At 50.4% G+C, this 25,849-nt stretch overlaps 2 protein-coding genes across 2 annotated transcripts; both read right to left on the reverse strand.

The window, feature by feature from the left end:
• Positions 1–3,577: 3,577 nt before the first annotated feature.
• On the reverse strand, positions 3,578–17,515 carry Astl (astacin like metalloendopeptidase). Its single transcript, XM_057781523.1, has 9 exons — positions 17,411–17,515; positions 16,843–16,968; positions 14,420–14,481; positions 13,098–13,191; positions 12,547–12,664; positions 11,650–11,831; positions 9,320–9,401; positions 9,060–9,214; positions 3,578–4,890 (listed from the first exon to the last, which is right to left on the reverse strand). The coding sequence occupies exons 1-9, from the start codon at positions 17,463–17,465 to the stop codon at positions 4,445–4,447; spliced, it is 1,320 nt and encodes a 439-aa protein (XP_057637506.1). The 5' UTR covers positions 17,466–17,515; the 3' UTR covers positions 3,578–4,444.
• Positions 17,516–21,145: 3,630 nt separating this feature from the next.
• Dusp2 (dual specificity phosphatase 2) lies at positions 21,146–23,230 on the reverse strand. Its single transcript, XM_057781556.1, has 4 exons — positions 22,751–23,230; positions 22,548–22,669; positions 22,006–22,225; positions 21,146–21,894 (listed from the first exon to the last, which is right to left on the reverse strand). The coding sequence occupies exons 1-4, from the start codon at positions 23,148–23,150 to the stop codon at positions 21,680–21,682; spliced, it is 957 nt and encodes a 318-aa protein (XP_057637539.1). The 5' UTR covers positions 23,151–23,230; the 3' UTR covers positions 21,146–21,679.
• Between the last annotated feature and the right edge of the window lie 2,619 nt (positions 23,231–25,849).

The following is a 25,849-nucleotide window of genomic DNA, read 5'->3' on the forward strand; positions in this document are numbered from 1 at the left end:
ACTGAGAACCTTAGGAGCCGGACCGGAGCGAGGAGAGAGTTCCGAACCCCCTTTTCCAATGCTTCCCCACTCAGACGCCACTCAGTCGTACTGGAGAGGTGCAAGGAGTGCGTCTCTGTGTTGCGAGCGCCCTCTGCTGCTGTCTGAGTGCAGAGACTAGGGACAGGCGTCCTCGCAGGTCCCAGAGACTATAAAAAAGCTGACTAACTCCTGGTGGGAAGTGCTGGGAAAGAGCAGCCAGGCTTTGTATTTACAGCTCTCCCTCCTGAAGGGCACTATATGAATGTATATAAATTAATCCCTGAAAGTGGAGTCTGTTGTAGAATATTAGCTAGAGATGTATCACATTCATTTAGGTTGTAGAATATTTGTTTAAGGATGCAAAGATGTGTTGCATTCTTTTATGTTGCATTTGTTTAACTCTGGGAAGCTGTGTTACTTAGCCTTTCTAAAATACCTGATTGGTCTAACAAAGAGCTGAATGACCAATCAGGAGAAAGGACAGGTGGGGCTGGCAAACAATAAATAGGAGGAGAACTCTGGGGAGAAAAGGAGCAAGGGGTGAAAGAGAGGAGAGGAAGATTCCAGGGGCCAGTCACCCAGCTAAACAGCAAGTCACAGAGAAAGAGCTAAAAGAAGTAAAGTATACAGAAAGAGAGGAAGATAAAAGCCCAGAAGCAAAAGATAGATGGGATAATTTAAGAAAAGTTGACTAGTAACAAGCCAAGTTAAGGCCAGACAAGTTAAGGCCAGACGTTCGTAAGTCAGAATAAGACCCCATGTGATTTATTTGGGAGCTGGGTGATGCACCCCCCCCCCCAGAGCAAAGAGTAAAAAAACAATGAATTACAGGAATCTGCTCCCAACCCCCTTCTCAGGTGAGTCTATTGGACTTTCGCTCCTCATGACTGTCACTGTGAGGGCTAGCATGTGACCTCTGTGTCCCCAGAGAGCAGGCTTTCTCCAACTCAGGCTCAGACAGACCACCGTGCCCAGCCTCGGGGGGCACTTCGAGCAATGCCTCTCTCAACTCAGGCTGCCCTGACCCCCAGCTCTCCAGTTATGTGGGACTGCCACAACCAGAGAGGGTGGGGACATGTAGGCCAGGCTCAAAAAGGACAGCCTGCTTCACCTGCCCCTTTGAGACTGCAATCTTGAGGCAAGCCTTACAGAGACACCCTTCCCGCCATGCTGGACTGGGCTTGAGCCCATGACCACAGGGGATGAAGAGGTCCTGGTAGCCCCTTCACTGAGAAAGGACTGTAGGTAGCCATGGGAACTTGGGAACTCATCACTGAGGCAATTCCTGCTAGTCCCAAAGAGACACGGATGACCTGCCTTTTCACAACCTCCAGTCACGCTCGAATTGAGAGAAGGCTTTCCAGACAGCTATCAACATCACATGGGAGTCTAATTGCCCATTATTCTCAAAGGGCCAGGTGTTCAGGACGCTACAAGAAGAGCAATCTCGGTTATCCTTAACCCCATCTTACCCCAGTCCCACCACTGAAGGGGTAAATCTAAGGCTACCAAGTATCAAGCCATGCTGGGCACTTACTGACCAGTCAGGCATCAGCCCAAGATGGCCACAACCAGGGAAAGATGCTCTCCCACCCTGCAGCTAGGATGACAGTAGGAGCTTGTCCCCTCACCAGGGAATTCCCCAGGCTACGTGCCACCAATCCTTTCCAGGGCTTTGTTCAGTCAAAGGCCCGTTCTTCCTTGGTAGGCCCAGCTCACTCTTCAAACTCTGCGTATACTTTCACACTCAGCTGTGTTCCAAGGATTTGTGGAATCATACCCCCACCTCCATCAGATGGGCCACTCCTCCTTGTTGCTGATACTGGCTACGGCTGTGGGTTGGTGAGGGATGGCAGAAGCCCTGTTGGTGCATGGCAGACACATAAATATACTCAGGCTTATGGTGCCCCAGAGTGATAAGTCTTGGAAAGGCAGATTATAGGGGAAAGGGAAAGGTGATTTTGCATGTAAGTGACATCTTTCTTCAAAGAAGGGAAAGATGACTGTACCCATGGGAATCTAGGTAGATGGCCATGTCTCTTTGCTTCCAACCTATTTCCCACAGAGCACCAAGAGTGCCTTCTTAAGCCTTAAGTTACATTTTGTTACTCCAGGCTGTTCTTAAAACACTAGCCCTGTCTCTGGTCTATCCCTGCCTGCCTGCCTCACCCTACTTAATATGCTCTCTTCTTCCTGCCCCAAGACCTTTGCACTGGTGGCTCTACCCTAGCGTTTCCATGGGTAACCACAGGCCTGTGAATCCGTTCTTATAGGGGCTCATCCCAACGAACAATCCTGCAAGTGTTCCCCAATCCCTGTCATTGATCAATTCAAGATGCCTACCTATAGGCAAGTTATTATCCATCCCTCTCCCTACTTTGTTCACCAGGGTATCCCTGATGTCCGTAACAGAGCCTGCCTGGCACCTAATGGGCATTCTAAGTGCCTGTTGAATAAATAAATCCAGTGGTGAGCAGCACAGCATAGCTGTGTTACTGGGGGGCGTGGCTAAACTACTCTGGTTAGCCTCCAGGCTGATGAGCTTCAAGGCCTGGACCAAGGCACTCTGCAAAATGAAACTCGTGGACCATCCCATTGCCCAGAGCTGGCATGGAGACTGGGCTCTCGCGGGGACATGCGGCTTCCTGTAGGGAGAATGCAAGAGGACAACTTTGTCCCTGGCCAGTCCCAAATAGAAGAGCCACCAGTTTCACTCAACCCAATCTTCTAGAACTGAATTTGGAAATCAAAAGCTACAACTTAGAAAGGCTCGTGATAGCCTTGGGTGGGGTCTCAAAGTCTAGAGTAGATCCTCTGGTCTGGTGGGGCCCCTGGGAACCCTAGCCCAGTGCCATTTCTCCAGTTTGGACCCTCAGATGTCTCAAGGCAACCCTATTTTTGATGCTTCTGTCATTTCCTACTGGGGCTATTGCCCTTCTAATGAACACTGCCAAGGCCCCAATTTACTAACATCAAAGCCAGACACCAACCACCACCTTCTATATCCAAGATCAAAAAAAAGGACAGCATCCCCTGGCATGATCCTTTCCTGGCTGATACCCAGTACTGGTCCTCTGACTCAACATTAGGAACCAAACTCCATTCTGAAGCCTAAGCTAGACAGAACACAGGCTGCAGAGCCCTCATGGCCCCTGAGGCAACCTCAGTACGTGACTTCTCTAGGAAGATGGCAAGGGCCAACTCTCGGGACACCAAACTGCTTGAGCTAGTCTACCTGCTTCCAGAAGCCTGACCCTCGAGAGTGTGGCGTGTGACTTCCTGGAAGCTCTCATGGGCACTTGGGTGAAAGACCCTTAGAATTTTTTTTTTTGGGGGGGGGGGGCGGTTCCAGACAGGATTTCTCTGTGTAGCCCTGGCCATACTGGAACTAAGTAGACCAGGCTGGCCTTGAACTCAGCCACCTGACTCTGCCTCTGGAGTGCTGGGATTAAAGGCGTGAGCCACCACTGCCCAGTTAAAGACCCTTATACACAGACAATCAGCATAACACACTGCATGAAGCAAACACCCGACTTTATTTCTGCCTTCTCCCATATGAATGAGGCTCCCTTCCCCACTAGTAGTTCAGAGTTCTAGTTCTCCTCCCATCCCAAGCAGGGCTTCGCTGAACTCCCAATAGACTCCTGGGGAATGAAGGGCTCCTGGTCCAGACCCTAGTACCTACACACTTTCTTTGTTCCCAGAAGAAACCTCATGGGAGACCAAGAAGGGGGGGCATGACTGAAGGACAGGTGGTGTGACACCCCACCCCAGCGTCTTCTACTGAGCACCCTGTGAGCAAAGCAGCAAAAACAGTGATCTGATGTGGGATTAAGGTTCAAGTCTGCTGTCCGGAGACTGGCGGTCTTGCCAAGGCTTCCAACATGCAGATCTGGTAAGGAGTCCACTCTTGCTGGTCCAGTTTAGCAGGTGAACAAATTGGACACTGTGCCCTGGAGACCAGGGTTGAATCCCAGGGCTTCAGAGCATCCTAGAGCCAGGCATAATGGACAGGAGGATATTCATGGTCCCCATCACAGGGCTTCCCACTGAGACCATGCCCAAGGCAACATGAGTCCATGCTGGAGGCTAATCCTCAGCTGTAGAATTCCCAGAGGCCCTCCAGGAGTTGGAATCTTGCTCATGCCCACCACTCCCTGAATCCTGTATCCATGCCCAGCATCTTCCAGTACTAGGGCTCAAGTCAAGAACAAACAGACTTTGGGGGCCTCTCTATCCCTAGGAACTCTGCAGGGGTGAGGGGATGTGGTAGAGAAAGACCAAGGGGGTGGCCTGGGCCTCCAAGAGTGATCAGTGCAGGGGATAGAAGACAGGGGTGATGCCCAGAGGGGCCAGGAACTAGAAGACCTAGCTTCTATGGGCAGAGTATACCCTCTCCTCTTGCTGGCAGAAGTTAAAGGGTTCAGTCTCTGGGCACCTCTCTAATGTGACTTCCAGGTGCACAACCTCCTGGAAGCTGAGCTAGACTCTCCAAGGCATCTTGAATAGGTGCTGGCTGATCTCTGGCTTCTGGAAATGGAGCAGGAGGTACAGCGGGCTCTTGGGCTGCCTGAAACTGCTCTAGAGAGAAGCCATCTGCACCTGCTCCAGGCCCTGACCTTGGAGAAGCAGCTTGCATCTGAGGTGGTCTTGCCAAGGCCTCCACACTGAACTTTCTCTGAGCAGGATGATCCCACCTTTCCTGGCTGTCTACGATCTCTGGAATAACACCCTGGCCTCTGGTCCTGGAGCAACTGGGGTCAGAGCGTCTAGATTCTTCTGCCAGTGCCTCCAGAAGTCTCTGTATATATGATAGGAAGGAAGGAGGGAGGTTTCTTCCATCACTGTCATCACTGTGGGCCTCGAACCCTGGAGCAGGAGAGAGCAGAAATTAGGTCTCGGAATCACAGAAAGGGCATAGAGCATGGTCACAAGAATTAATGCTGATTTTGGCTTTAGGTAAGGTGGTAATGGAGCCAGACTCAGTGAGATGACAGCCTACTAGATCTCTGCTAAGGCACGAACTCTTACATTCCTACCACACAGCAGGACAACTATTGGGTGTGATAGTCTATGGCTGAAACAGGACTGTGAGTCTGTGGTAAGCCTAGGTTACACAGACAGATAGGAAAAGCCAGGACGGTGGAAGTGTGCCATTCCCTTCTCACTTGGCCCCTCGGTCACCACTAAAAGATGCTGCTGGCCTCCTACACACACCCCAGCAGCCCAGCTGGGTTGCTCTGTTAAACCAACCGATCCAAGCATCACAGCCTTCTCCTACCAGATCCTTCTTTGGGCCACTCTCCACCCACCTCCCATCCCACTTCTTAGACATCCTCCAGAGCCACTCCTGTTCAAACCAAGGGAGGCCCTCAGAAGCTCCAGAGTGGTCTCAGGTCTGTGCACCACCAGGAGACGAGCCTCTTTGCTTCCACACCCAGGCCATGACTGACAACGCTTTGTGGGAAACTCTTGAGCTTCATGGCCCATGTTATCTGCTCTGGTGGAGCCCACTGCTGCTTCTTGGTCCCATCTTTCCTGCTCACATGCCATGATCTCACATTCCTCCATCGGTGTACCGCAACCAATCCAGGCTGACTCCTTTGACCAGCGACCCTCATCCTGCCTGGTTCTGAACACATCAGCATCAGAAACCACAAGAGCTGAAGCCTCCATTTCTAGCAACTTACCTTCAAGTAGCTGGTACCCTCTATAAGCTTGGTTGCCTTTCAGCCATTATCTTTTTGGACACATCCCCAGCCACCTCCCCTCCGTCACAAGTCCCTGCCCCAGTCCAGCACCTTCCTTTGTCCTGCCATCTCTACCAGGTTCAGGTGCCTTGTGCTTCACGTCCCTCCCAGGGTTCTGCCAGCAACCTCACCTCACTGAGGAGCCAAGGCTACACACGGTGTCTCCAGATCTGTAATGGACTCAGGTTCACTCCTGTTGTCTTCCTTCCTGTTGTGTCCAAATAAGTGTCTGACCCTCCCTCCAAGAGCAGACCCTTCCTAGAGTTCTGGCTGAGCTTCTTTTCTCCTTTGGCATCTGCCCCTTCATATACATACTATGTGTGCCACCATTTCAACACCCAAACATGCCAATCTGCCCACCATAGTGTTCAGCCTTCTCTTGGGTCAGTCCCTCCTCACCATGTCCCAGTTCTCTGCTCTTTGTGATAGAGCTCCAGACTGACCTGCAATCCTCGTGCCACAGTATCTCATTCTAGTTTTAACAAAAATTATGTAATATTTGATGTATTAAAAGTATACATATATAGTGTATGTGTGTAACATATCAGGGAAAATGATATTAAGAATGATACTTAAAGCCAGGCGGTGGTGGCGCACGCCTTTAATCCCAGCACTCAGGAGGCAGAGGCAGGCGGATCTCTGTGAGTTCGAGGCCAGCCTGGTCTAGAAGAGCTAGTTCCAGGACAGGAACCAAAAAAAGCTACAGAGAAACCCTGTCTCGAAAATTTAAAAAAAAAAAAAAAAAAACTTAAGTTGGGCATGTGGTCCATGCTTTTAATCTTAGCACAGGCAGACTGATCTCTTGAGTGTTGAGGTCAGTCTGATCTATATATTGGGCTCCAGACTGGCCACTACTGCATAGTGAGACTCTGTCTCAAAATAAAAAGTGGGGAAGGAGGCTGCTGTCTAAAAAGCAAAAATCTGAGCACCCAGAATGTGAGGAAATATTTCCAAATGATATAACAAAGAGATAGCATTAAGAATATTTTTTAGGGGCTGGAGAGATGGCTCAGGTGTTAAGACTGCTCTTCTAGAGGTCCTGAGTTCAATTCCCAGCAACCACATGGTGGCTCACAACCGCCTATAATGAGATCTGGTGCCCTCTTCTGGCCTACAGGCAGGATACTATATAAATAAATAAATCTTTTTTTTTTTTTTAAAAAAAAAATATTTTTTAAAACTAGGTGGTGGTGGTGCACGCCTTTTATCCCAGCACTCAGGAGGCAGAGGCAGGCGGATCTCTGTGAGTTTAAAGCCAGCCTGGTCTACAGAGAGAGTTCCAGGATAGCCAGGATGACAGAAACCTTGTCTCAAAAAACATAAAAAGCAAAACAAAGCAAAAGAGTAATTTTTTAAGTCTTATAATTCAGCAAGGAAAACCCAATCCAATTGAAAACAAGGTTAAGAATCTATATAGACACAGAACCAAAAAGGTACACAGAGGACCCACCATCTCATAGAGGCTAGATATGGTTAGCCATTAGAAAAACACAAATTAGAAATCAGAACGATGAGATACTTCCATTTATACAGAGAACCAGCCATCCCATCAAGGCTGGATATAGTTAGCCATTAGAGAAATGCAAATCAGAATAAAATACTTCCATACCCACTGGGATGCTCAAAATCAAAAGCATAGACTATATGCTTGGCAATTGTGCAGGAAAATTGGTAGCCACCTGCATAGCTTAGTGGAGTTTTTTAAGTGGCTCAATTGTTTTGGAAGGCAGCCGAGTATGGCATTACCATGGGAGCCAGCGGCTTTGTGCCTAGACATATTCATATAGTGCCAAAGCAGAAACAACTCAAAATGCTCATCAAGTGAGGAATAAATATGTCAGCAGAAAAGAAAAGAAGTTATAAGGTACTATAGCAGAGATGAACTGCAAAGGTCATGCTAAGGGCAGTAAGCCAGACACAAAAGGCACTTGGCTCCATTTATATGAAATGTCTAGACAAGGTAAATCCATAGAGGCAGAAGGTGGATTAGTGATTAATTGGGGCTGGTAGGGAAAGAGAATGGGACTCAGATGTAAGGTGACCTAAAAATAAAATCTGGGTCACAGGCATGCACGGCAGCTTCACAGGGTGTCACACTGTCTTCCTAAAGGGTCTCCACAATTTGTGGCCCGTCAGTAGGATACAGACATCACCCTTTGCCCCGTACCCTTTAGCAGTATTTGATATTATCAGTTATCACTGAGGCTGTGAACTGCAGATTTAGGGAGAGGGAACGATGTTGGTTTCTTCTGGGAGGCCTGCTAACCACCTCACACACTTTTCTATATGGTAGTTTGACTTTCTGTTTATAGCTTTCTGAGTTCAGAACAATACTAGCTATGTTCGGAAGCATCTCTACTTTATAACTTGTGTTTAAACTTGCTTGTGGTGTCTTTTGACATTATGGTTGATGTTATTGAACTCATTAATCTTTGTAGTATTAGGGTTATTTGCGAAGAAACCCTTCCCCATCCCAATGTGTCTTGCTAAACTTTGTAAAGTTTCCCTGTGCACACACAAGTCTTTTGTACCTTATGGTGTATAATGGTCAATACCTAGATACCTAGTTGTCTCAGAACCATCTAGTACAGTGGCTTTCAACCTTCCTAATGCTGTGACCCTTTAATATAGTCCCTCATGTTGTGACCAACCATAAAATTACTTCATTGCTACTTTATTAACTGTAATTTTGCTACTGTTATGAATCATAATGTAAATATCTGAAAGGGTCATTCAACCCCAAGGGGGTCACGACCCATAGGCTGAGAACCACTAGCCGTCCTTTCTTTCCTAATCAAGTCCCCCCCCCCAAATCTTTTGAGGGTTCACATTTGACTTTTTTGTTTTTGAGATAGGGTCTCACTATGTATTGCTGACTGTCCTGGAACTCACTATGTCAACCAGACTGGTCTTCGGCTCACAGAGATCCACACCCGCCTCTGCCTCTGCCTCTCCAGTGCTGGGATTGGATCAAAGGCATGCAGCATCATGCCCTCTAGGTTTCACATTTGAATAGGATCCATTTCAGAACTTTGCACTCTGTCCCCACAGACACGCACACTTCTCTGCACCCATCCCACGCACCTACACAGGCTACTTTACACACCCTATATTCAGAGTGCATACAGTTGTTTATGTTTTTGCGTACAGTTTTTGCTTCTTTTCTAAACTAATCTATGGTTAGTGAGGTCACGGTGATCGACCCACCTCTCCTTATAGCCTCACCATCTCTTTATCCTCACCCTTCCGCACCATCCCCTACATCAAGTTCCTCTCCCAGTCTCTTACCTCTCCTGTGGGAGTCAGGTACACTTGGGCTGCAGTTGTATAGCCTACGGACCCGGGTGATATCAGAGGCGCTCAGGTTCCATCGCTGGCCAATGTGGACGCTGGTGGTCCAGAGGGGTGTGATGGTGGGCTGCCCACGCCAGCTGAAGGCAAACCTGGAACCCAGGGGTGGGGCCCATGTCAGGATCGCAGTAGTTGGGGCTAGGAGGTAGGGGAGTAGGGGAGGAGGACAGGGAAAGGGGGAAACGGAGGGTGCTCACCTCCCATAATGCATCACTGACGAGTAGTCGTAGGGTGCTAGCATGTTGCTACTCCGAGACTTGATGAAGTTGATTTCAAAGCCTTAAAGCACAGACACACACACCTTTGTAGGTGTGTAAAAGACAGACAGGCGGTGCACAACTCTGGGAAGTCACAACCCACCTAAGTGAAGAGTCTGACTACCCCACTGAGCCTTCTCTTTCTGGGCTGGTCCCTGCTTTCGGAGTCTTTGCTACCCTACTCTATTGGACTCTGGAAGGAATCCAGACCTATACCAGGTGCCTTAAAGATAAAGTGGAAGCAGGGGGCGCCTGTGGCCAAGCAACCAGGACCTCCTTCAAACCTCAGCTCTCTCCAGCTGTCCCTTCTTCCCAGTTCACTTTGCATGACTCGAATCTTTGCAAACCTGAAGCACCCACAAAGCTACGGCTGTTGTGCCGTAGACACTAGTACCCTGCCTACTCCTTGAGCTAGCTTCAAAGACACGCTGTCCTCTCTGTTCAGGATTGTGGTGCCCCAGCCCTCAGTAGCCAGACCACCTTCATCTTCTCATCTCAAACCACAAAGCTGCTGACATGGCGCCTAGCAGTCCGGTCATCTCGGTTGGCCAGAATGCCCGTTGCTCTCCTCCAGGCCAGCGAGGAAGGAAGGTTGCTGACCACTCCTGAAAGGACCTCCGGTTCCTTACACCTTTGTTCCCAACCCCTCTCCCTGATCCCAGCAGGCCGTGTCCACACTCTCTTCTTCCCTAAGGTCACCAGCAGTCTCCTTATCCTAATCAGAGCCCCAAAGAATGCCAACTTCTTCTCTTCAAAGAATATTTATTAGTAAACATAATTTTGAATAGAAATATATTCCTCTAACTCCAAAACCAAGTATCTAGATAAGTATAGTAGTGCACATCTTTAATCCCAGCACTTGGAAGACAGACGTAGGAGGGTTTCTGAGTTTGAGGTCAGCCTGGTCTACCATGAGTTCCAGGACAGCCAAAGCTACATAGTAACACCTTGTGTCTCAAGAAAACAAAAATTATCAAGTATCTAGCATGCACAATGGCTCAATCCCCAGCACCACAGAAATACAATACACACATATTAAAAGAGAATATACATAAATATAAAGTGAGTTTCCTACACCACCTGCTTCCTCTGACTTTCTACCTCTCGATCCCACAAAAATCACAGTGATTAGTTTTAATGCCCTGGCAGAGTTGATACCCATTAACGCAAACATTCTCACTTTTCTATCTTTGAGGGAACCATAATTTCCCAATAGGATAGCTGAACTCTTGTTGGCACTAGGGATGGAACTCCAGTTACAAGCCAAACAGGTGCCGTACCACCTTGCTACGTTCCCTAGTAGGTAGATGTTTGGTTTTGTTTTTGAGCCAATTTGATTGTTAGGACAGCTCTTACATTAATTTGGGCTTGTTTTCTAACTCTAATTTATGCTTTTACCTTAATTTTACTGTTTTTTTTTAAATCATAAACAGGCACATTTAACTTATTTGTTCTCTTTGCTTTTATGGATATAAGTATTGGTGCCTCTACACTTTCCCTGAGCCTACCCTTACCCTAATTAAACCATTGGTTTTAAAATAGTGTTTTGTTGATTGTTTATTTAAAGGCAGAATCCATATAGCCCTGCCTGTCCTCACACTCAGAACTCTGCCTTGGCCTCCAGAGTGCTAGAACTACATACATTTCCATACTTTTCCTAATTTTTTTTCAGAACCCCTGAAGTTCTTTTAACCTCCAGAACGAAAAGCATTTCACTGGATCCCCTAAGGAGAACAGTCTAGTGGTTTGGTGGCCTATTGGCTTCTGCTCTATGCCATGATCAGGGTGTTTGCATTGACTGAAGTCACATCTTTGGTACCCTCAGCCTTTCAGTGTTGCCCCCTTGCTTGACACATGTATCTGGTCTACCCTCCCCCATCTCTCTCCTGGCTCTCAGTGCCCACAACTGACATGTAGCCCTCGCCCCAATATCACACACTAACATCTGTCACACGGGGACTGCTGAGTACTCAGTGAACAAGAGTCATAGGACACTGTCAACCTCACAGTCAGATAACTGATGGTGGCAGAGAGAAGAGAGACAAAGCAAATGGCTGATGTCCTTCCTTGGGTACCACTCTAGAGACCCACAGGACCACTCCCAAATACCAGAGAGGCATGAATCCCATTTGCCTCGTGAGAAAGGGACAGGCAGTGTGTGGGATGGACTCTTCCAGAGGAGGCAAGCAACTCAGCTCTAGCCCTGGCCCGAGGCCTCTGTCCCTCGGGGTCTCCTGGGACCAGCCTAGCCTAGACGCTAGCTGCCTTACCTGGGAGGATCTCATTCCAGTTGACGCGGATGTAGCGGTCACGATCTGCCCGTGAATGCTCATGCCAGAAGCCAAGCACATGCATGAGCTCATGGAGCACGATGCCATGGCCCTTCCGGAGACAAGTAGGTGCTAGGGACACCACCTGCATCCCTCCACTGCGTCCCACACCAGAGAAGCACCTGCAAGACCCTGAGCGTGAGCCGTTTGGCAGTGAGCTAGCTGGGTATCAGGCTAGAAAGGTCAGAGAAGAACAGGTATTTACTCTGCTTTAGGACCTGGGATGAACCAGGATCAGACTCCTGCCAGTTTCCCATCCTGGACTCTAGTCCAAGACTTACTGCCCCACCTCCCAGGTCCCCTGACTGCTTGACCTATGAAGAGGGTGTCACCTGGGGCTTTGTTACTACCTGAGCTGACGAAAGGTGGGACCTGACATTCATGCATGATAGAGCAGATCATTACGTGAGTAGTCATAGGTCATAAGCTTGAGTCACAGCTTCCATTCACACCATGTCCAATGAAAGTAGGATATGTTATTACCACTACCCCTGCCTCAGAAAGAAGGTAGAGGCTAAATTAGGGAACTCACCTAGACTTAAGTTGGCACATAAGTGGCAGAACTAGGACCCAACATTTGCCCAGATGCATACCACAAGACCTCCAGGAGATGAGGGTTTGTAGAGGAGGGTGCTGTGCCCAGTGGCCATCCCTCACCCACCTGTGGCCCAGAAGGTCCAGGTCATGAATGAACCATTCAGGATAGACTGGGGTTGAACCCAAGAAAAGAGGCCCAGAAACAGGCTTAATAGCACTTGTGCACACTAAGGGATGATCAGGGAAGACATGAAGCCACGAAGCCACATGGCCACACGGCTACACACCAAGATCACTTACCCTGACATAGGAAGGATGGAAATGAAGTCTCTATGGCCCTGGTAGGCAACAAACCGGATGCATGTGGAACGTTCAAACTCAGCGAAAGCCTCCATAATGACCCGGCGGCTGGGCTCATCTGGGAAAGACACCATGGCTGACCCTCTAAGGAGGTCCCAATAGCTCTTGAGAATCTCTAAAGTCTGCATGGGGGCTAAGACATTAAGCCCAAATGTTCCAAAACAGTGCTCAGAGAGAACAATATTGAAGAGGAACACTAAGCTGCATAAAGGCCATGGCTGTGGGGCTATGTAGCCTAGAGGGGGCTACAGAGTTCCATCAGATCTTCCAGTATTACACACATACCACACACACACACACACACACACACACACACAGGCACACCCCCACCCACCCGCGCACCCCCCCCCACCACAGTTCAGATGCCCTGGGGAAGGGAGCTCTGCACAGCACTCTCAGTGTAAGGGGTACGGTGCTTCAGGAGAAGGGGAGCTCCCTGCAGGAGCCCCACTGTATCCAGGAGAAGGGTGGGAAGCCCCACCTCAGCTCACCATACTTGTTGGAGAGCAGGAAGGGGATCTCCACAATGCCACCAGCACCCTTGGGCCATTTGTTGTTGGTCACTGACAACAATCGGAAGGGGCTCTGAGGAGAGAGGGCAGCTCAGAGTTAGTGAGGACACAGGCCACCTAAGCATCCTACTCCCTGGGGTGCCCTGCCTCAGACCATCAGAGCCCTGGAGATGTGAGAGGTGCCACAGGGAGGTCTTGGGAGCGAGGACACCCTTAGAAGAGGAACGAGAGCCTGGGAAGTCAATGGACGAACTGAGAATTCAGATAACAGGGGCTGGAGAGATGGCTCAGAGGTTAAGAGCACTGGCTGCTCTTCCAGAGGACCTGAGTTCAATTCCCAGCAACCACATGGTGGCTCACAACCATCTGTAATGAGATCTAGTACCCTTTTTCTGGCATGTAGGCATACATGCCAACAGCACATTGTATGCATAATAAATAAATAAAGAATTCAGATAACAGAAGTTGCAACATGTTCTATCATGTTCTATCGAGTAGATAAAACTACCTAAGGTTGGCACCCCAGGAGGCCTGGCTCAGAAGGACTCAGCCCCTCCTAAGCACCTCCTCAGGACATAAGAACGGAAAGGGTCCTACTCAGGGTGATGCCCTCACAAATGCTGCTCTCCCACCATCTACTAACCAGAACTCTAAAGAGGAGGCTTCACAGATCCCAGAAGGCCCTACCTCCTCTAGCCACCAACTTGATTTAGTTCTGCTGTAAGAGTTGCAAATGGCAGGCGTGTGCATACACATCTCTAATGGATACCCTAACCTGTTAGACTATGAACTCCAGGACAGCCTTGTCGCTGTCAGCCCCCTCTGAACAAACAGAACGGTCTTGCTTCCCACTGCTCATGGTCATATCCAGCAGCCTTCTGCCACCTACGCTCTCCTAAACAATGTGTCTTCTCTCTGCAACGTCATTTCCTTTCCCATCAGCCTCTCTTTTGACTCAGCCCTCCGCCCCTAGCCAAGAAGGTCTCTCCTTGTTCCTCCTTTCTCCAGCTTCCCTAGGGGGATCTTTACAGCCATCCAGGTCTCACACACACTTACAAGTCGGTCTGGGATCACTTCTCCAGCCTTGTGTTTTCTGAGTTCTCCCCTGGGCAGGGTGTCAAGTAGGGTCTAAAAGCTTGAATCTCCTCTTCCAAGGAGCCCTCTTGGGCTGACTATGCTGTCACCTCAGTTGCCACTATGATCATATTACCTCACCGGTCATACAAACCAAAGCCCTCGTGACACCTAGAAGGGGGTTTCGAGGGCGCTCTCGCGGCTTTGCAGCTGAGTGTACAACTCACCGGCCGGATGATGTCCCCTTCAACCAGGAAGCTGCTTTCTGGGGTCTCCTCTGAGATGAGCCCTGGGAGGGAAAGGAGGAAGGGATGTGTGTCACCTGTGACTTCCAGAACACAGGCTGGGACAAACCCAGCAATGACAGTGTCTATGCCTTCTTCTACTTTGGAGCTAAGCTTCCTTGAGGGCCAAGGCTATGTGGCTTTGGGGAAGTCCAACGGCCCGGCTGCAAATGTGTGTGAGGCTTCTCAACCTGTTTGTATCCTTCCCCTGTTCAGACACAGCCATAATTCCCCAGCACTTGTGATCAGTCCCACCTCCAGGCCCTCATCTGTGAGGATGTCTCCTTCTCTCCCATTCGGGCTCAGCCCAGCCCCAAGTCATACTCCCCAGAACATGCTCTGGTCTCTCCTGCCTCACCTTGCCCCCACCCACCATCTACTTCCCATAATCACACATTACATTCTGGACCCTTGAGGCAAAGGAACCGAAATTACAAAGTCATAGCCACAGAAGGAAGTTGAGGAGAGTAAATACTTTTTGTCTTTATTCACTTTAGCTTCTCATCTTCCTCCTAGTCAGGGAGCCTTCTGTAACTGACTGCTGGGAAGAGACATCTCAGGGGGACCCATGAGGCAGTGACGGAAGCCACAAGAGGCTTGAGAAGAATACAGGAGCGCTGCCTGATCTCAGAGCTTCAAACGACAGATGGCGACACAGACCAGTTGCACCCCTTAAGAGTCCTCTTCAGGTAAGAGGAGTCCCCTCAAGATCATCTCCAATCAAGACTGCATCCTTAAATCTAAAAGAGCACTCCCCACGACAGTGGTTCTCAACCTGTGGGTCACGACTCCTTTGGAGAGCGAATGACCCTTTCACAGGGGACACCTAAGACCATCAGGAAACACAGATATTTCATTATGATTCGTAACAGTAGCAAAATTACAGTTATGAAGTAGCAATGAAAATAATGTTATGGTTGGGGTCACCACAGCATGAGGGACTGTATTAAAGGGTCGCAGCATCAGGAAGGTTGAGATTCACTGCTCCAGGACCTGGTACAGTTGTGTGGTATCAACAGCCATCAGAGCCATCATTTACAGCAGCTGGGGAGAATAGCATTTCCCAATTAAACATCACATAGGCAGGGGCAGCTGTTGGCAGCTACTGTGAGCCCCAGCATGGGAGAAGCTTCTCAAGGCATTGAAATGAGTGCCACAAAGACTCATGGCTCTGGCTACCTACAGAGGACAATGACTGAGTAAGGACTGGTGCCCATATGAGCTTCTAACCAGATCACAAATGAAGGGAGAAGACCACACTGTGGCCACCACCTACCCTAAGCCAAGGTTACCTCTGTTCCCCCAACATTTCAGCCCATGATGTTTCCATTATCTGAATCCATCTTCATTGCCACCAACTTCAACCCAATGTGTCTGTGTTCCTCACTGAGATTCCCAGACAGGGAGGCCCTGTGCTGCTGGATTCTTTATTCTTTAATACCCCAGCCCCTACTGGCTAGGTCACACCTGTACACTGTCCCCTACAGAGTGACTGGTATGTTCTCAAATACCTACTGATGGTTTTGCTCAACTCCCAGGCTGAGAGCCAGTGTGCGCTCTCTCTCTCTCTCTCTCTCTCTCTCTCTCTCTCTCTCTCTCTCTCTCTCTCTCTCTGGCGGGGAGGGGAGGGGAAGGTTCAAGACAAGTGTTTCACTGTGGAGCCCTGGCTATCCTAGAGCTCACTCATACCAGTAGTGAGGATGAGGAAAAGCTGGAGGGCTAAGCAGCCCAGCTACCATCCAGGCCCAGAACCAAGGCTATGAGTTGGCCCACCTCAGTATCCACTTTATCTATGAACTATCAAGCAGGTTAAAGGGATGAACCTACAGATCCAAAACTGCAGGACACAGGACAACAGACTATCCGAGAGGAGCCCCAGAGAGAACCCATTGTTGATGGTGTAGCAGAAGCCAGAGGCCTTGAACCAGACCATGAATAATTCCTAGCAATGAACACTTACAAGTAAAGAAGAATTTGGACTAAGGGGTAGACCGTGTGATTCAACAAACCACACTACAGCATCCACAACAAGATTCTTTTGTTGTTTGGTTTGGTTTTTGGTTTTTCTTTTAATTTTTGTTTTGTTTTGGTGGTGAGGTCGCATGGGCAGAGGGTGGATGTGAGAAGATGGGGAGATAGGTGAGATCAGGATACATGATGTAAAACCCACAGAGAATCAATAAGTTAAATAGAATCAAAATAATTCACCAGCAAAAAAAAATACAGAAAAAAAAAGATCTAAAGCTTTTCCTCATGAAACATGCACTTATTTAGAAGTCCCAAAATACGTGGGGACATTTCTTTTCAACCTTTTCTGCATGCCCACACTCAGCGTGACTTTTGGGAGTACGATCCAGTGGTCTCACCTTGGTTAATTGCAGGGATGTCCTTGTCCTGCGATACCTGGCTCCCTTCAGGAGTAAAGCCTTCCGGGACACTGGTACTGCAGACTCCTGAACATCTGGGTGGTGAGGGTGCTCCCAGGATCAAACCTGGCCGGGGCAGACAAGTGCAGACACATAGATGCCCCCAGGGCTCCATTGGTGAGATGGGACAGCGGGGCTTGGGGAAGCAATATCCAGCCCCTTCAGGAGACCTCCCCGCAGCAGCCCTGAGCCTGCCTGGGCTTCCCACTCAACCCCACCTAACAGCAAGACCTAGATGCTGCCAACGAAGGAGGGCCCCTCGAGGGACTAACACTTGGCTAGGGCAGCACATGAGGCAAAAGGGATGAAGAGAGGCGGGATGAAATTTAAATCTTGTGGCGGCCCCCGATTCAGGGCTAGCCTCAGCCCCTTCTCTTCAGCTTTTCCTCAACCCAGACTCAGAGCTGGAGTGACTGCTGCCCTAGCCGGGTTCCCTTTAAGACTACTTTAAGCTACAGCCACAGCGCCTGACCTCCTCCCCTTGCCCCAGAGTCAGGAGTCAGCTTACCCGGCAAGGAGAGCAAAGCTAGCACCCAAGACCACAGGTCTCTCACGCTCCCCATGGTGGTTCCTCACTACCCTCTCAGCAAGCAACATACAGAACCAGAGCACGAAAGGACATCCCAAGCGCACACCCGCCCCTTTAATAGTGGCTTCTCCAGCCCACACCTGCAGCCTCCCAATCACCTCCACGAACAACCTCCCAACAGCCGCCACCTGAAGATCTGCTCACTCCTACCCGAGGACCCTCCGCCAGGCCTGAGCCTGCTGGACCATAGTCCCACCCATCTTGGCTAAAATGGGTTAAAAATTGGGAAGGGGGCACAAGACAACCTGGCAGCATAGCGTCCCTGAGATTCTCTCCTGCCACCAGAGGGCAGAGAAGCATTGTAGCAAGGTTCATGAGCAGCACTAGAAGGGGCTAGAAGGGACTGCTTTCCCTGCCCCACCCCCTACCAGCAGGGGACTCAGACACTGAAAATCTGCCTGAGAACTCCAGGCACCCTCCCCCATTGTAACTGATAATAGAAGTGTGGTCACCACACCTGTATAAGGTTTTCTTTTTCTTTCTTTTTTGTTTTGTTTTGGTGGAGGCGGATTGAAACAGTCTTATTACATAGCTTTGGCTGTCCTGGAACTCACTATGTAGACCAGGCTGGACTAAAACTCACAGAGATCTGCCTGTCTCTGCCTAATGAATGCTAGGATTAAAGCCATGTGCCACTACACCTGGCTAGAAGCTTTCATTTCAGCAACCATATAGTCCTATCACAGGTGACAGGACTCTGAAATTTCACACTGAACACCCAGCAATCATCAACACCCAGGGACTCTTGCCATGGCTGGGACACAGACACACACACACACACACACACGGATGGACACTCGGACCCTCAAATGGCTGTGGTTCTTACAATGTCACTGCCTCCTGGCATGATCAGCTGGGGCCCTTTCCCACTTCTCTAATTCAAAATGCAAAGCACCTCAACTCTCTTCCTATTGGTTACACCCTCATGTAGAGATCCCAGCTGAATCAACAGCGTGGAGCCCACGAACCAATCCACCCCAGCGCCCAGTGAAGGGAAGCCAGCACCAATGGGCCCTGGTTGTTGACTACAAGGGCCTGTCAGCGTTCCTGCTGGAACTGGGGCCAGCATTTCTCAAGAAATAGAAGTCAGAGCCACAAGGAGGGGGTACAAAGGCAGATGCGGCTGATGTCTGAGCAAGGTGTTGACTGGTTTCAATGCATGGGATGAGAATGCAGATTAGCTTGATGGAAAGAATCATTCGCAATGCACACATATGTCGAAGCTTCCCGTGGACAACCTTAAATACTCAAATTTTTGCCATAAAAAAAGAAGGCATGAGATGTCATGGTGGCTCACGCCTTCAATCCCAGAATGTGGGAGTCTGAAATAGATTGAGACTAACCTGGGCTGCACAGTGAAAGCCTGGCTCAAAGAATATATATAATAATGGCCTAACTGGTTAAATGTGCTTTGTAGATCATCATCATCACATTGCTTAGGTGGAAAATCTCATACTTTGTCAAAAAATGCGGTTCTTTCTTCAAACAAGAATATTGTAAACTAAGGTGGACTAAGTAAGATGGTCACGAGAAGACGATACTGGTGGACGTGGGTCACAGGGCTCCACGGAATCTGCCAGTGCCAGAGGATCTGAGAACTTTGTGTTGCCTCAGGGCAGCTGTGCCAGCAATCCACTTCATGAACCGGCGCTGCTCTCAGCCTTGGTTAGTGAAGCTTCTTTTGGCATCGAGCAGAGGTTAGCACAGAGAATCATCACTAGCCAGCGTGCTGAGAATCAGGCCGCGAGTGCTCTTAAATGGGACATCTGTCACCCTGTCCCCTCCAAGGCACAGAGAATGTCTCATCTCAGACAAAGGGGCAGAAAGAATGGAAGAGGCAGCAGATGGGAGGAGAGGATAGGACACGACTGTGGCAATGGAGGTTACCTGTGCGAGATCAAGCCGTCAAAACCCCAGCGTGGATGGGGAGGGGCTCTCAAGGCCTCTAGCTAAGCAGCTCCTGGCAACTGATGGTTGTTAGAGTCATTTTTCTTTGGGGGTGTGCCGGAGCTCCATTGGGATACCCTGCCTACATCCATGAGCAGTTGGGGAGCACTAAATGAACTTAGTGGGTCATGAGACAGGACATGAAGGTGGGAGGGGATGTGATGGGGTTGGAGCAGAGAGAGGTGAAATATGACCGAAACATATTGTGTACTTGTATGAAATTCTCAAAAATAAAAAGAATGTTTTTGTTTTTGTTTTTTTTTTGTTTTTTTTTTTTGGTTTTTCGAGACAGGGTTTCTCTGTGGTTTTGGAGCCTGTCCTAGAACTAGCTCTTGTAGACCAGGCTGGTCTTGAACTCACAGAGATCCGCCTGCCTCTACCTCCCGAGTGCTGGGATTAAAGGCATGCGCCACCACCGCACGGCTAAAAGAATGTATTTTTAAAGAAGAAAAATGCTGTATAACCCCCACTTATTGAGGTCCCCAGAGTCACCAATTCCACAAAATGCAGAGGCCACTTTGAAGAGGGTTTGGGAGTTAGTATCAACATACAATGTGTTCCCATTTTCAAGATGGAAAGTTCAAGAGAAAATTATTGTGACTATAATCTGACACTACTGAATACTTAAAATGGTAAAGATGAGCCGGGTGATGGTGGTGCATGCCTTTAATCCCAGCACTTGGGAGACAGAGGCAGGCGGATCCCTGTGAGTTCAAGACCAGCCTGGTCTACAGAGCTAGTTCCAGGACAGGCTCCAAAGCCACAGAGAAACCCTGTCTTGAAAAACCAAAAAAAAAAGGTAAAGATGATAAAGTTTGTTATCTTTTTAATCTCCCAATTAAATTTTAAGGAGAGTATGAAATGTATTTGTGGTGGAGTGTGCCTTTAATCACAGTACTCGGGAGGCAAAGGCAGGAGGTTCTCTTGTGAGTTTGAGGTCCCGTTCCAGGCAAACCAAGGCATATATATAGTTGGGACTGTTTCAAACAAAAAGAAGGTGGAAGAGGAAAAGAAAAGTAAGAAAGAAAGGAAGGAAAAGAAAGAAAGAAGAGAAGAAAGGCCATTTGTTGGAAATAAGACGTTAGAAGCACGGGAAGTAAGGAATGATGAGGTGAAGTGGACGTCCAGCACTGGTCATGCAGTGTATGAGATGATGATGACTCTGGGGCCCGGGTGTCCCTTACTCACCCTGAGCTGGACATTAAGAGCACAGCCGTGTCTCAATAGAAACTGACACAGGCCTGGAGGAAGGCTGAGAACAACCCCAGCTTCTGCATGCCTTACCCCAGGGCAGACAGAATGGACCCTGGGGACCGGTTTTGTACCCTTCATTCAGCCCCAGGAAGCCAGTGCCCTCTGTTCTGGGCTCCAGACAATGATCTGACTGCCATCAGTCAACACACACCTGCACATCACACACTGGGAAAATGGGGTTTTCAAGGAAGTGGGGTCTGATCAGGGAAGCTCTGAACTGTTTGAGACCTAGACTGGAGTCTGCTTCCCTGAACACTTCCCAGAACAAACACAAGCTAGACTCTGTGTGGGAAAGCCCCCAGGCCAAGGTAGTAAAGACCACTCAGTTGTTCAGTCCTCCCAGGCATGGACTTGAGACCAGACATTTGTGCTATTGCTCTTTTTTTTTTAAAACAAAACACTGCTTTTATTGACACATCCTCAATGTTCTATATAAATATAAAGTGCTGTTTCCAACGGCCCCCTCCCTGGCCCACAGGGCTGGGAGGAAGTCAGGGAGGGAGTGTTAAATGTCAGTTGAACACAAGTTCTCAGCACCAACTGTGGCGAGACGCACGCATACTTTCACACAAAGGCAAGATGTCAGTGACGTGACACACGTATCACTTCCTGGCTCCCCTGGGAGCACAAGGTTCGAGCTTTCACCAAGGGGTGCACACCCCTAGACACGGTTTCTGCTTGTCACAGCTTGTTCAGTGAGCCCTTGGGCTAGCAAGGGCTTTAACATAGTGGGACTACAATACATGGGTTTAGAGTCCAGTTCATTTCTGCCAGAGTTGGGGGAGGGAGGGCAAATATACTATCCGCCCTGGTCCCTGGATAAGGGCCAGCCTTAAAGCCCCAGCAGAAGAGCACCACATCAGAAAAGCCATCATCCTGGCTTTCCTAGCACCCCAATTTGAGGACAGAGAGGAGCCCAGAGGCCCACGGTCGCGTCCCCGAGGAGTCAGTGAGAGGCAGCACTGTGAGACCAGGCCAGGGTTTGACTCAGTGACATAGCACCTGGGTCTCAAACTGCAGCAGCTGCCCCATGAAACTGAAGTTGGGGGAGATGACTCCCCGACGTTGCTTAACAAAGTCAAAGGCCTCATCCAGCCGCACTCGGTGGCTCTGAATCAGGTATGCCAGGCAGATGGTGGCTGAGCGGGAGATTCCAGCTTGGCAGTGCACCAACACCCGGCCCCCACTATTCTTCACTGAGTCTGAAAAGGAAATGGGGAGGGAGGAGTCAGACAGGAAGGTGGACAGAGGAAACAGCCCCCCTACCTTCTGCCCGACAGTTCCCTCACAACCCTGGGCTCCGGCTCCCTTACCAATGAAACCGATAGCCTCCTGGAACCAGGCACTAATCTCCACCATCTGGTTATCCTCTACTGGAATGCTCTTGTAACGGAGAAGACCCTCAAAATGGTTGGGGCAGCTGGCAGAGACATTGAGAACGGCTGTGATACCGCAGGCCTGCAGCCCCTGAAGGTCTGAGGAGTGGCTGCAGCTGCCCAAGTACAGGTAGGGCAAGATTTCCACAGGACCGCCCTGGAGGAGGAAGGGGGCAATGGTGAGACCCTGGCCTTGACAGAGGGCTTGAGTCCTGAGTGAGGCAGAGACATCATGGACTGGCTACAAACAAGAGGAGTTCTAGGACATTTGAAGTCTTTAGGATACAAGAGGACATACGTTCAGACACACATATGCCACTCGTGCCTTAAAGTCCATGTGAGGATGCAACACACACACACACACACACACACACACACACACACGTAGTTGAATACACCCCTTGCTTTCCCCAGAGGCATCCCTTTAGTGTGGGCAATGGAGCTAGACAGGAAGTCAAATAATTCTGATTTCAACTCACCTGGTCATAGACGGGAACCCTAGGGTCAGAGCTGCTTTTTTCGGCCCCAACAGGAGATAGTGCCTGGGCAGGGCCTTCGGAGCACAGATCCGGACAGCATGCCTGGAAGCGTTCGAAGCCACCTGTGGGAAGAATAAGATTAGCCAAGACGTCCGGGCACGGGGCGTGGGGTGCGGAGTGCCGGGCGTCGGGTGCGGGCTCACCTCTCAAGAAGCACACGGCTGTGGATTCCGCGCGCATTTCGTGCAGCAGTGCGGCGAGCAGCAGGTGAGCGGGGCCATCGGGCGGGAGCTCAGCCACAGACGCGCTGCCTTCGTCCAACACCACTGCGCGGGTCAGCTCTCCGCGACCCAGGCGCGCTCGGAGCGCGCGATCCGGCAGCAGGCAGGCGAGGGCGGCAGCGGGGGTGCCGCGCGCACGGCGCCGCAGTAGCGCGTTCCAGGGCACAGGCCGCGCGGCGCGCACGTGGCTCCGGCAGAAGGCCAGGAACGGGCGGCAGTCGAGCAGCAGCGTGCCCTCGGCCTCCCGCGGTTCCCGCAGCAGTGCGCCCAGCGCCGCACACTCCAGCTCGGCCGCCGCCTCCAGCCTCATGGCGATCGGCATCGCAAAGCCTTCTGCTCCCCGAGGTCCTCTCCCTCGTCTTGCCCTTCCCCGGCTCCCGCGGCGGCGACTCTGTGGCCTGGGCGACTGTTGGCTCTGGGCGCGCTTTGTCGCGCCCGGGCTTAAGTACTCGAGGGCCGGCCCCTCGGGTCACCATACAAGGATAGAGCAGGAAGGCGCCGTCGCCCGCCCCCGCGGCTTCACGTGGGACGTGGGCTGAGCCGCCCTCGGGGCTCCCGGAGAGGACTGGGGGGAGGGGTACCTGGGGGAGGAGCACGGAAGGGAAGAAACTGGGACCAGACCGTGACAAGTGTCAGCCAGGCGTCTAGAGGCCCCACCCACGTCTCCCCAGCGTTTGCGCCTGAGTGCTCCCCACTCTAGGCCGCTAGATGTTTGGGGAACTCAGCTTCCCAGCTACTCAGTCTTCCAGTTACTGAGGTCTTAGACTTTCTCACTTTTCCCATTCTCTCCCAGGGGTTTCATCCTAGAAATTTCGGGAAAAAAAAAAAAATAGACCAATTTTACCTGTTGCTACCGATGATGATACATTAGAAAAAAGGACACCACTTGTGTCCTTTTAGAGACCTTAGGAAAACATCAGTCCCCTTCTCCGCATGGCAGCGTTCTTCTGAAAGTTGGCCTGGCTGGAGCCAAAGCTCTGGGTCTGGGGGCTTCCTGGGGGAAGGGGACAGGGGCCTGTGAGTTTCCACTTAGGACTGGGGCAGCTTCTTTCCCCAAGGGGCCCAGGGAAACCCCCAAGGGCCCCAAAAGAATTACTTCCCATATTGCCGGCTTGGGTTGAAGGGGAACTCTGCTGACGGTGCTGGGCTCTCCCGGGGCCTAGTCGGGCGTGGCAGGAGTTTCAGAGGAAGGAGAGTCACTTACAGAACCTGCCCCTTTCCAGTCCCCAGAACTGCAAACCCTCCTGGGACAGGCCCTGGTCCCACACTAAGCTATGAGAATGAAGATCTGGGTAACCCACAGCCTTTCTGCCCTCCCCCACACAAGTGCCAGCCCCCTCCTCCCGGATGTGGTGAGGCCCAGCTGTGCACGGTCTCCCCTCCCGGGACAGGCTCCTGGGTTGGGGGCAAGAAATGTTGGTAGGTGGTTGAACTCCATCTGAAGCAAACATGGTGGGTGGGGACGGTGCTCAAAAGTCAACCTCCCAAATCCTTATTCCTGAGCCAATTTTCTGTGCCTTTAGTAAGAGCCTTCCAGCCTCCCTACAGATCCTATGTCCCCACTGTGCTGGAAGCCTACAGTTAGGACCTGTGTGGACCCCCAGCAGACGGTATGGTATATGGGTTCTGAAGCAGAATATTGTGCCTTTCCTCTTTGCCTGGAGCTTGGATCCTACGGGGATCCAATGCGAGGGAAAAGCTACAAGGATTCCTGGACCAGTGTCCAGTATCTCAGTGTCACCATCATGCACGTTGGTTCCCGGGCTATGAGGCTGTGCCTGGGTCCCTTCCCACCGAGTCAGTCTGGAAGCTGATACAGCAGAACTGGCAACCCAGCCAGGGAGTCTGGACCATAGATCCCTGAAGGTGATAGGGGCTCTTATCCTTGGCATCGGCCTCACAGATGACTTAATGGCTGATTCCAGGGACAAATTACAGAGCATGAAGGGGGACCATCATGTCTAGTCTTGCTGACCAGAGTCACCTGCCATGCCTGGAGCCACAGCCTTCCAGCTGTGGAGAAGAGGGAGGCCCCATCAGCTGAGGTCCCTGCAGCAGGAATGAAATCAACTTAGCTTTGTGGGAAACTCCAGGTCCCTGACGCCAGTGCTGGACTCCACTGCTAGTCCTCCTCGCAGGGTGACATTGTGTTGCTGAAAGTTGATTGGGTGCCTCAGTCCTTGTGTCTGTCACACATACACCACTCTCCTGGGAGCTGTCCCCTTTTCAGCGCTGACATACACAGGTGAACTCAAGGAGGCCAAATTAACCATAAAAGAGGGGTTTGCTTTCTCCTTCTGCTAGATCCGCAAATCAGGGGAAAACCCCACCTTCAATACCAGAGTGAAAGTCCAAGGCTGGGGTAGAAGAGCCCACATCCCTCCTCACCTGCTGTTCTGACTAAAGGTCCCCCTACCAACTCTTGGATGCTGCCACAAATGAGTCATCTGCGGGATGTCTGCCACCCCTTGCTACCTTCTCAGGACCCTATTCTCCAGAATCATCCCCTGGGAGCCTTCCAAGAAGAGGCAGGACTCTGGACATAAACTGGGCAGGCATGAGGGGGGTCCCAGGCAGGCTGGCTCCTCCACAGGCTGCCAGTGCCTCATCACTGGACAGTAAGTGACCACACAGCTGTCGGTTTCTGTTTAAGGTTTTTCATGGCTTGACTCTTACAGAACAGACCTAACAAGTGAGTTTGGGGCTCAGGTTTTATTTATTTTTCTTTCTTCAATTAAAACCATGTGGGACTCATCTGGAACAAATGATAATTCTCTGTGTCATTTTCTGTAACCATTTATTTGGATGGCTGCTTAGACGTCACTGGCCTTCTGCCTTTGGGATTCCGGTTTGTCCACCCAGTCGGCTTACAGGATGGGTTTCCCTTCCACAGTCAGACGCTCGAGGCTCTGCCCTGACACCCTTTCCCTTCCTCCTCCTCACAAGCCTAGCCTCAAGCAGATGGCCCAGGGAGGAGAGGCAATGTGAGTGGCTGGGCTGAGAGGCCTGAGCCAGGGTAGT

Source organism: Chionomys nivalis, chromosome 9 (assembly GCF_950005125.1).
Source record: "Chionomys nivalis chromosome 9, mChiNiv1.1, whole genome shotgun sequence".
In the NCBI taxonomy this organism is placed as follows: domain Eukaryota; kingdom Metazoa; phylum Chordata; class Mammalia; order Rodentia; family Cricetidae; genus Chionomys; species Chionomys nivalis.

Bases quoted from the DNA above. Each gene is read 5' to 3' on its own strand.
- Astl (XM_057781523.1), bottom strand. From the start codon at position 17,465: ATGGGGAGCGTGAGAGACCTGTGGTCTTGGGTGCTAGCTTTGCTCTCC. The intron at 13,192-14,419 runs GTGAGTTGTACA...CTCTCTCCTCAG, and splicing joins AAGGGGACATCATCCGGCCG to AGCCCCTTCCGATTGTTGTC. The intron at 9,215-9,319 runs GTGAGCACCCTC...CCTGGGTTCCAG, and splicing joins TCAGTGATGCATTATGGGAG to GTTTGCCTTCAGCTGGCGTG.
- Dusp2 (XM_057781556.1), bottom strand. From the start codon at position 23,150: ATGCCGATCGCCATGAGGCTGGAGGCGGCGGCCGAGCTGGAGTGTGCG. The intron at 22,670-22,750 runs GTGAGCCCGCAC...TTCTTCCCACAG, and splicing joins AGCCGTGTGCTTCTTGAGAG to GTGGCTTCGAACGCTTCCAG. The intron at 21,895-22,005 runs GTAAGGGAGCCG...TTTCCTTTTCAG, and splicing joins GGAGGCTATCGGTTTCATTG to ACTCAGTGAAGAATAGTGGG.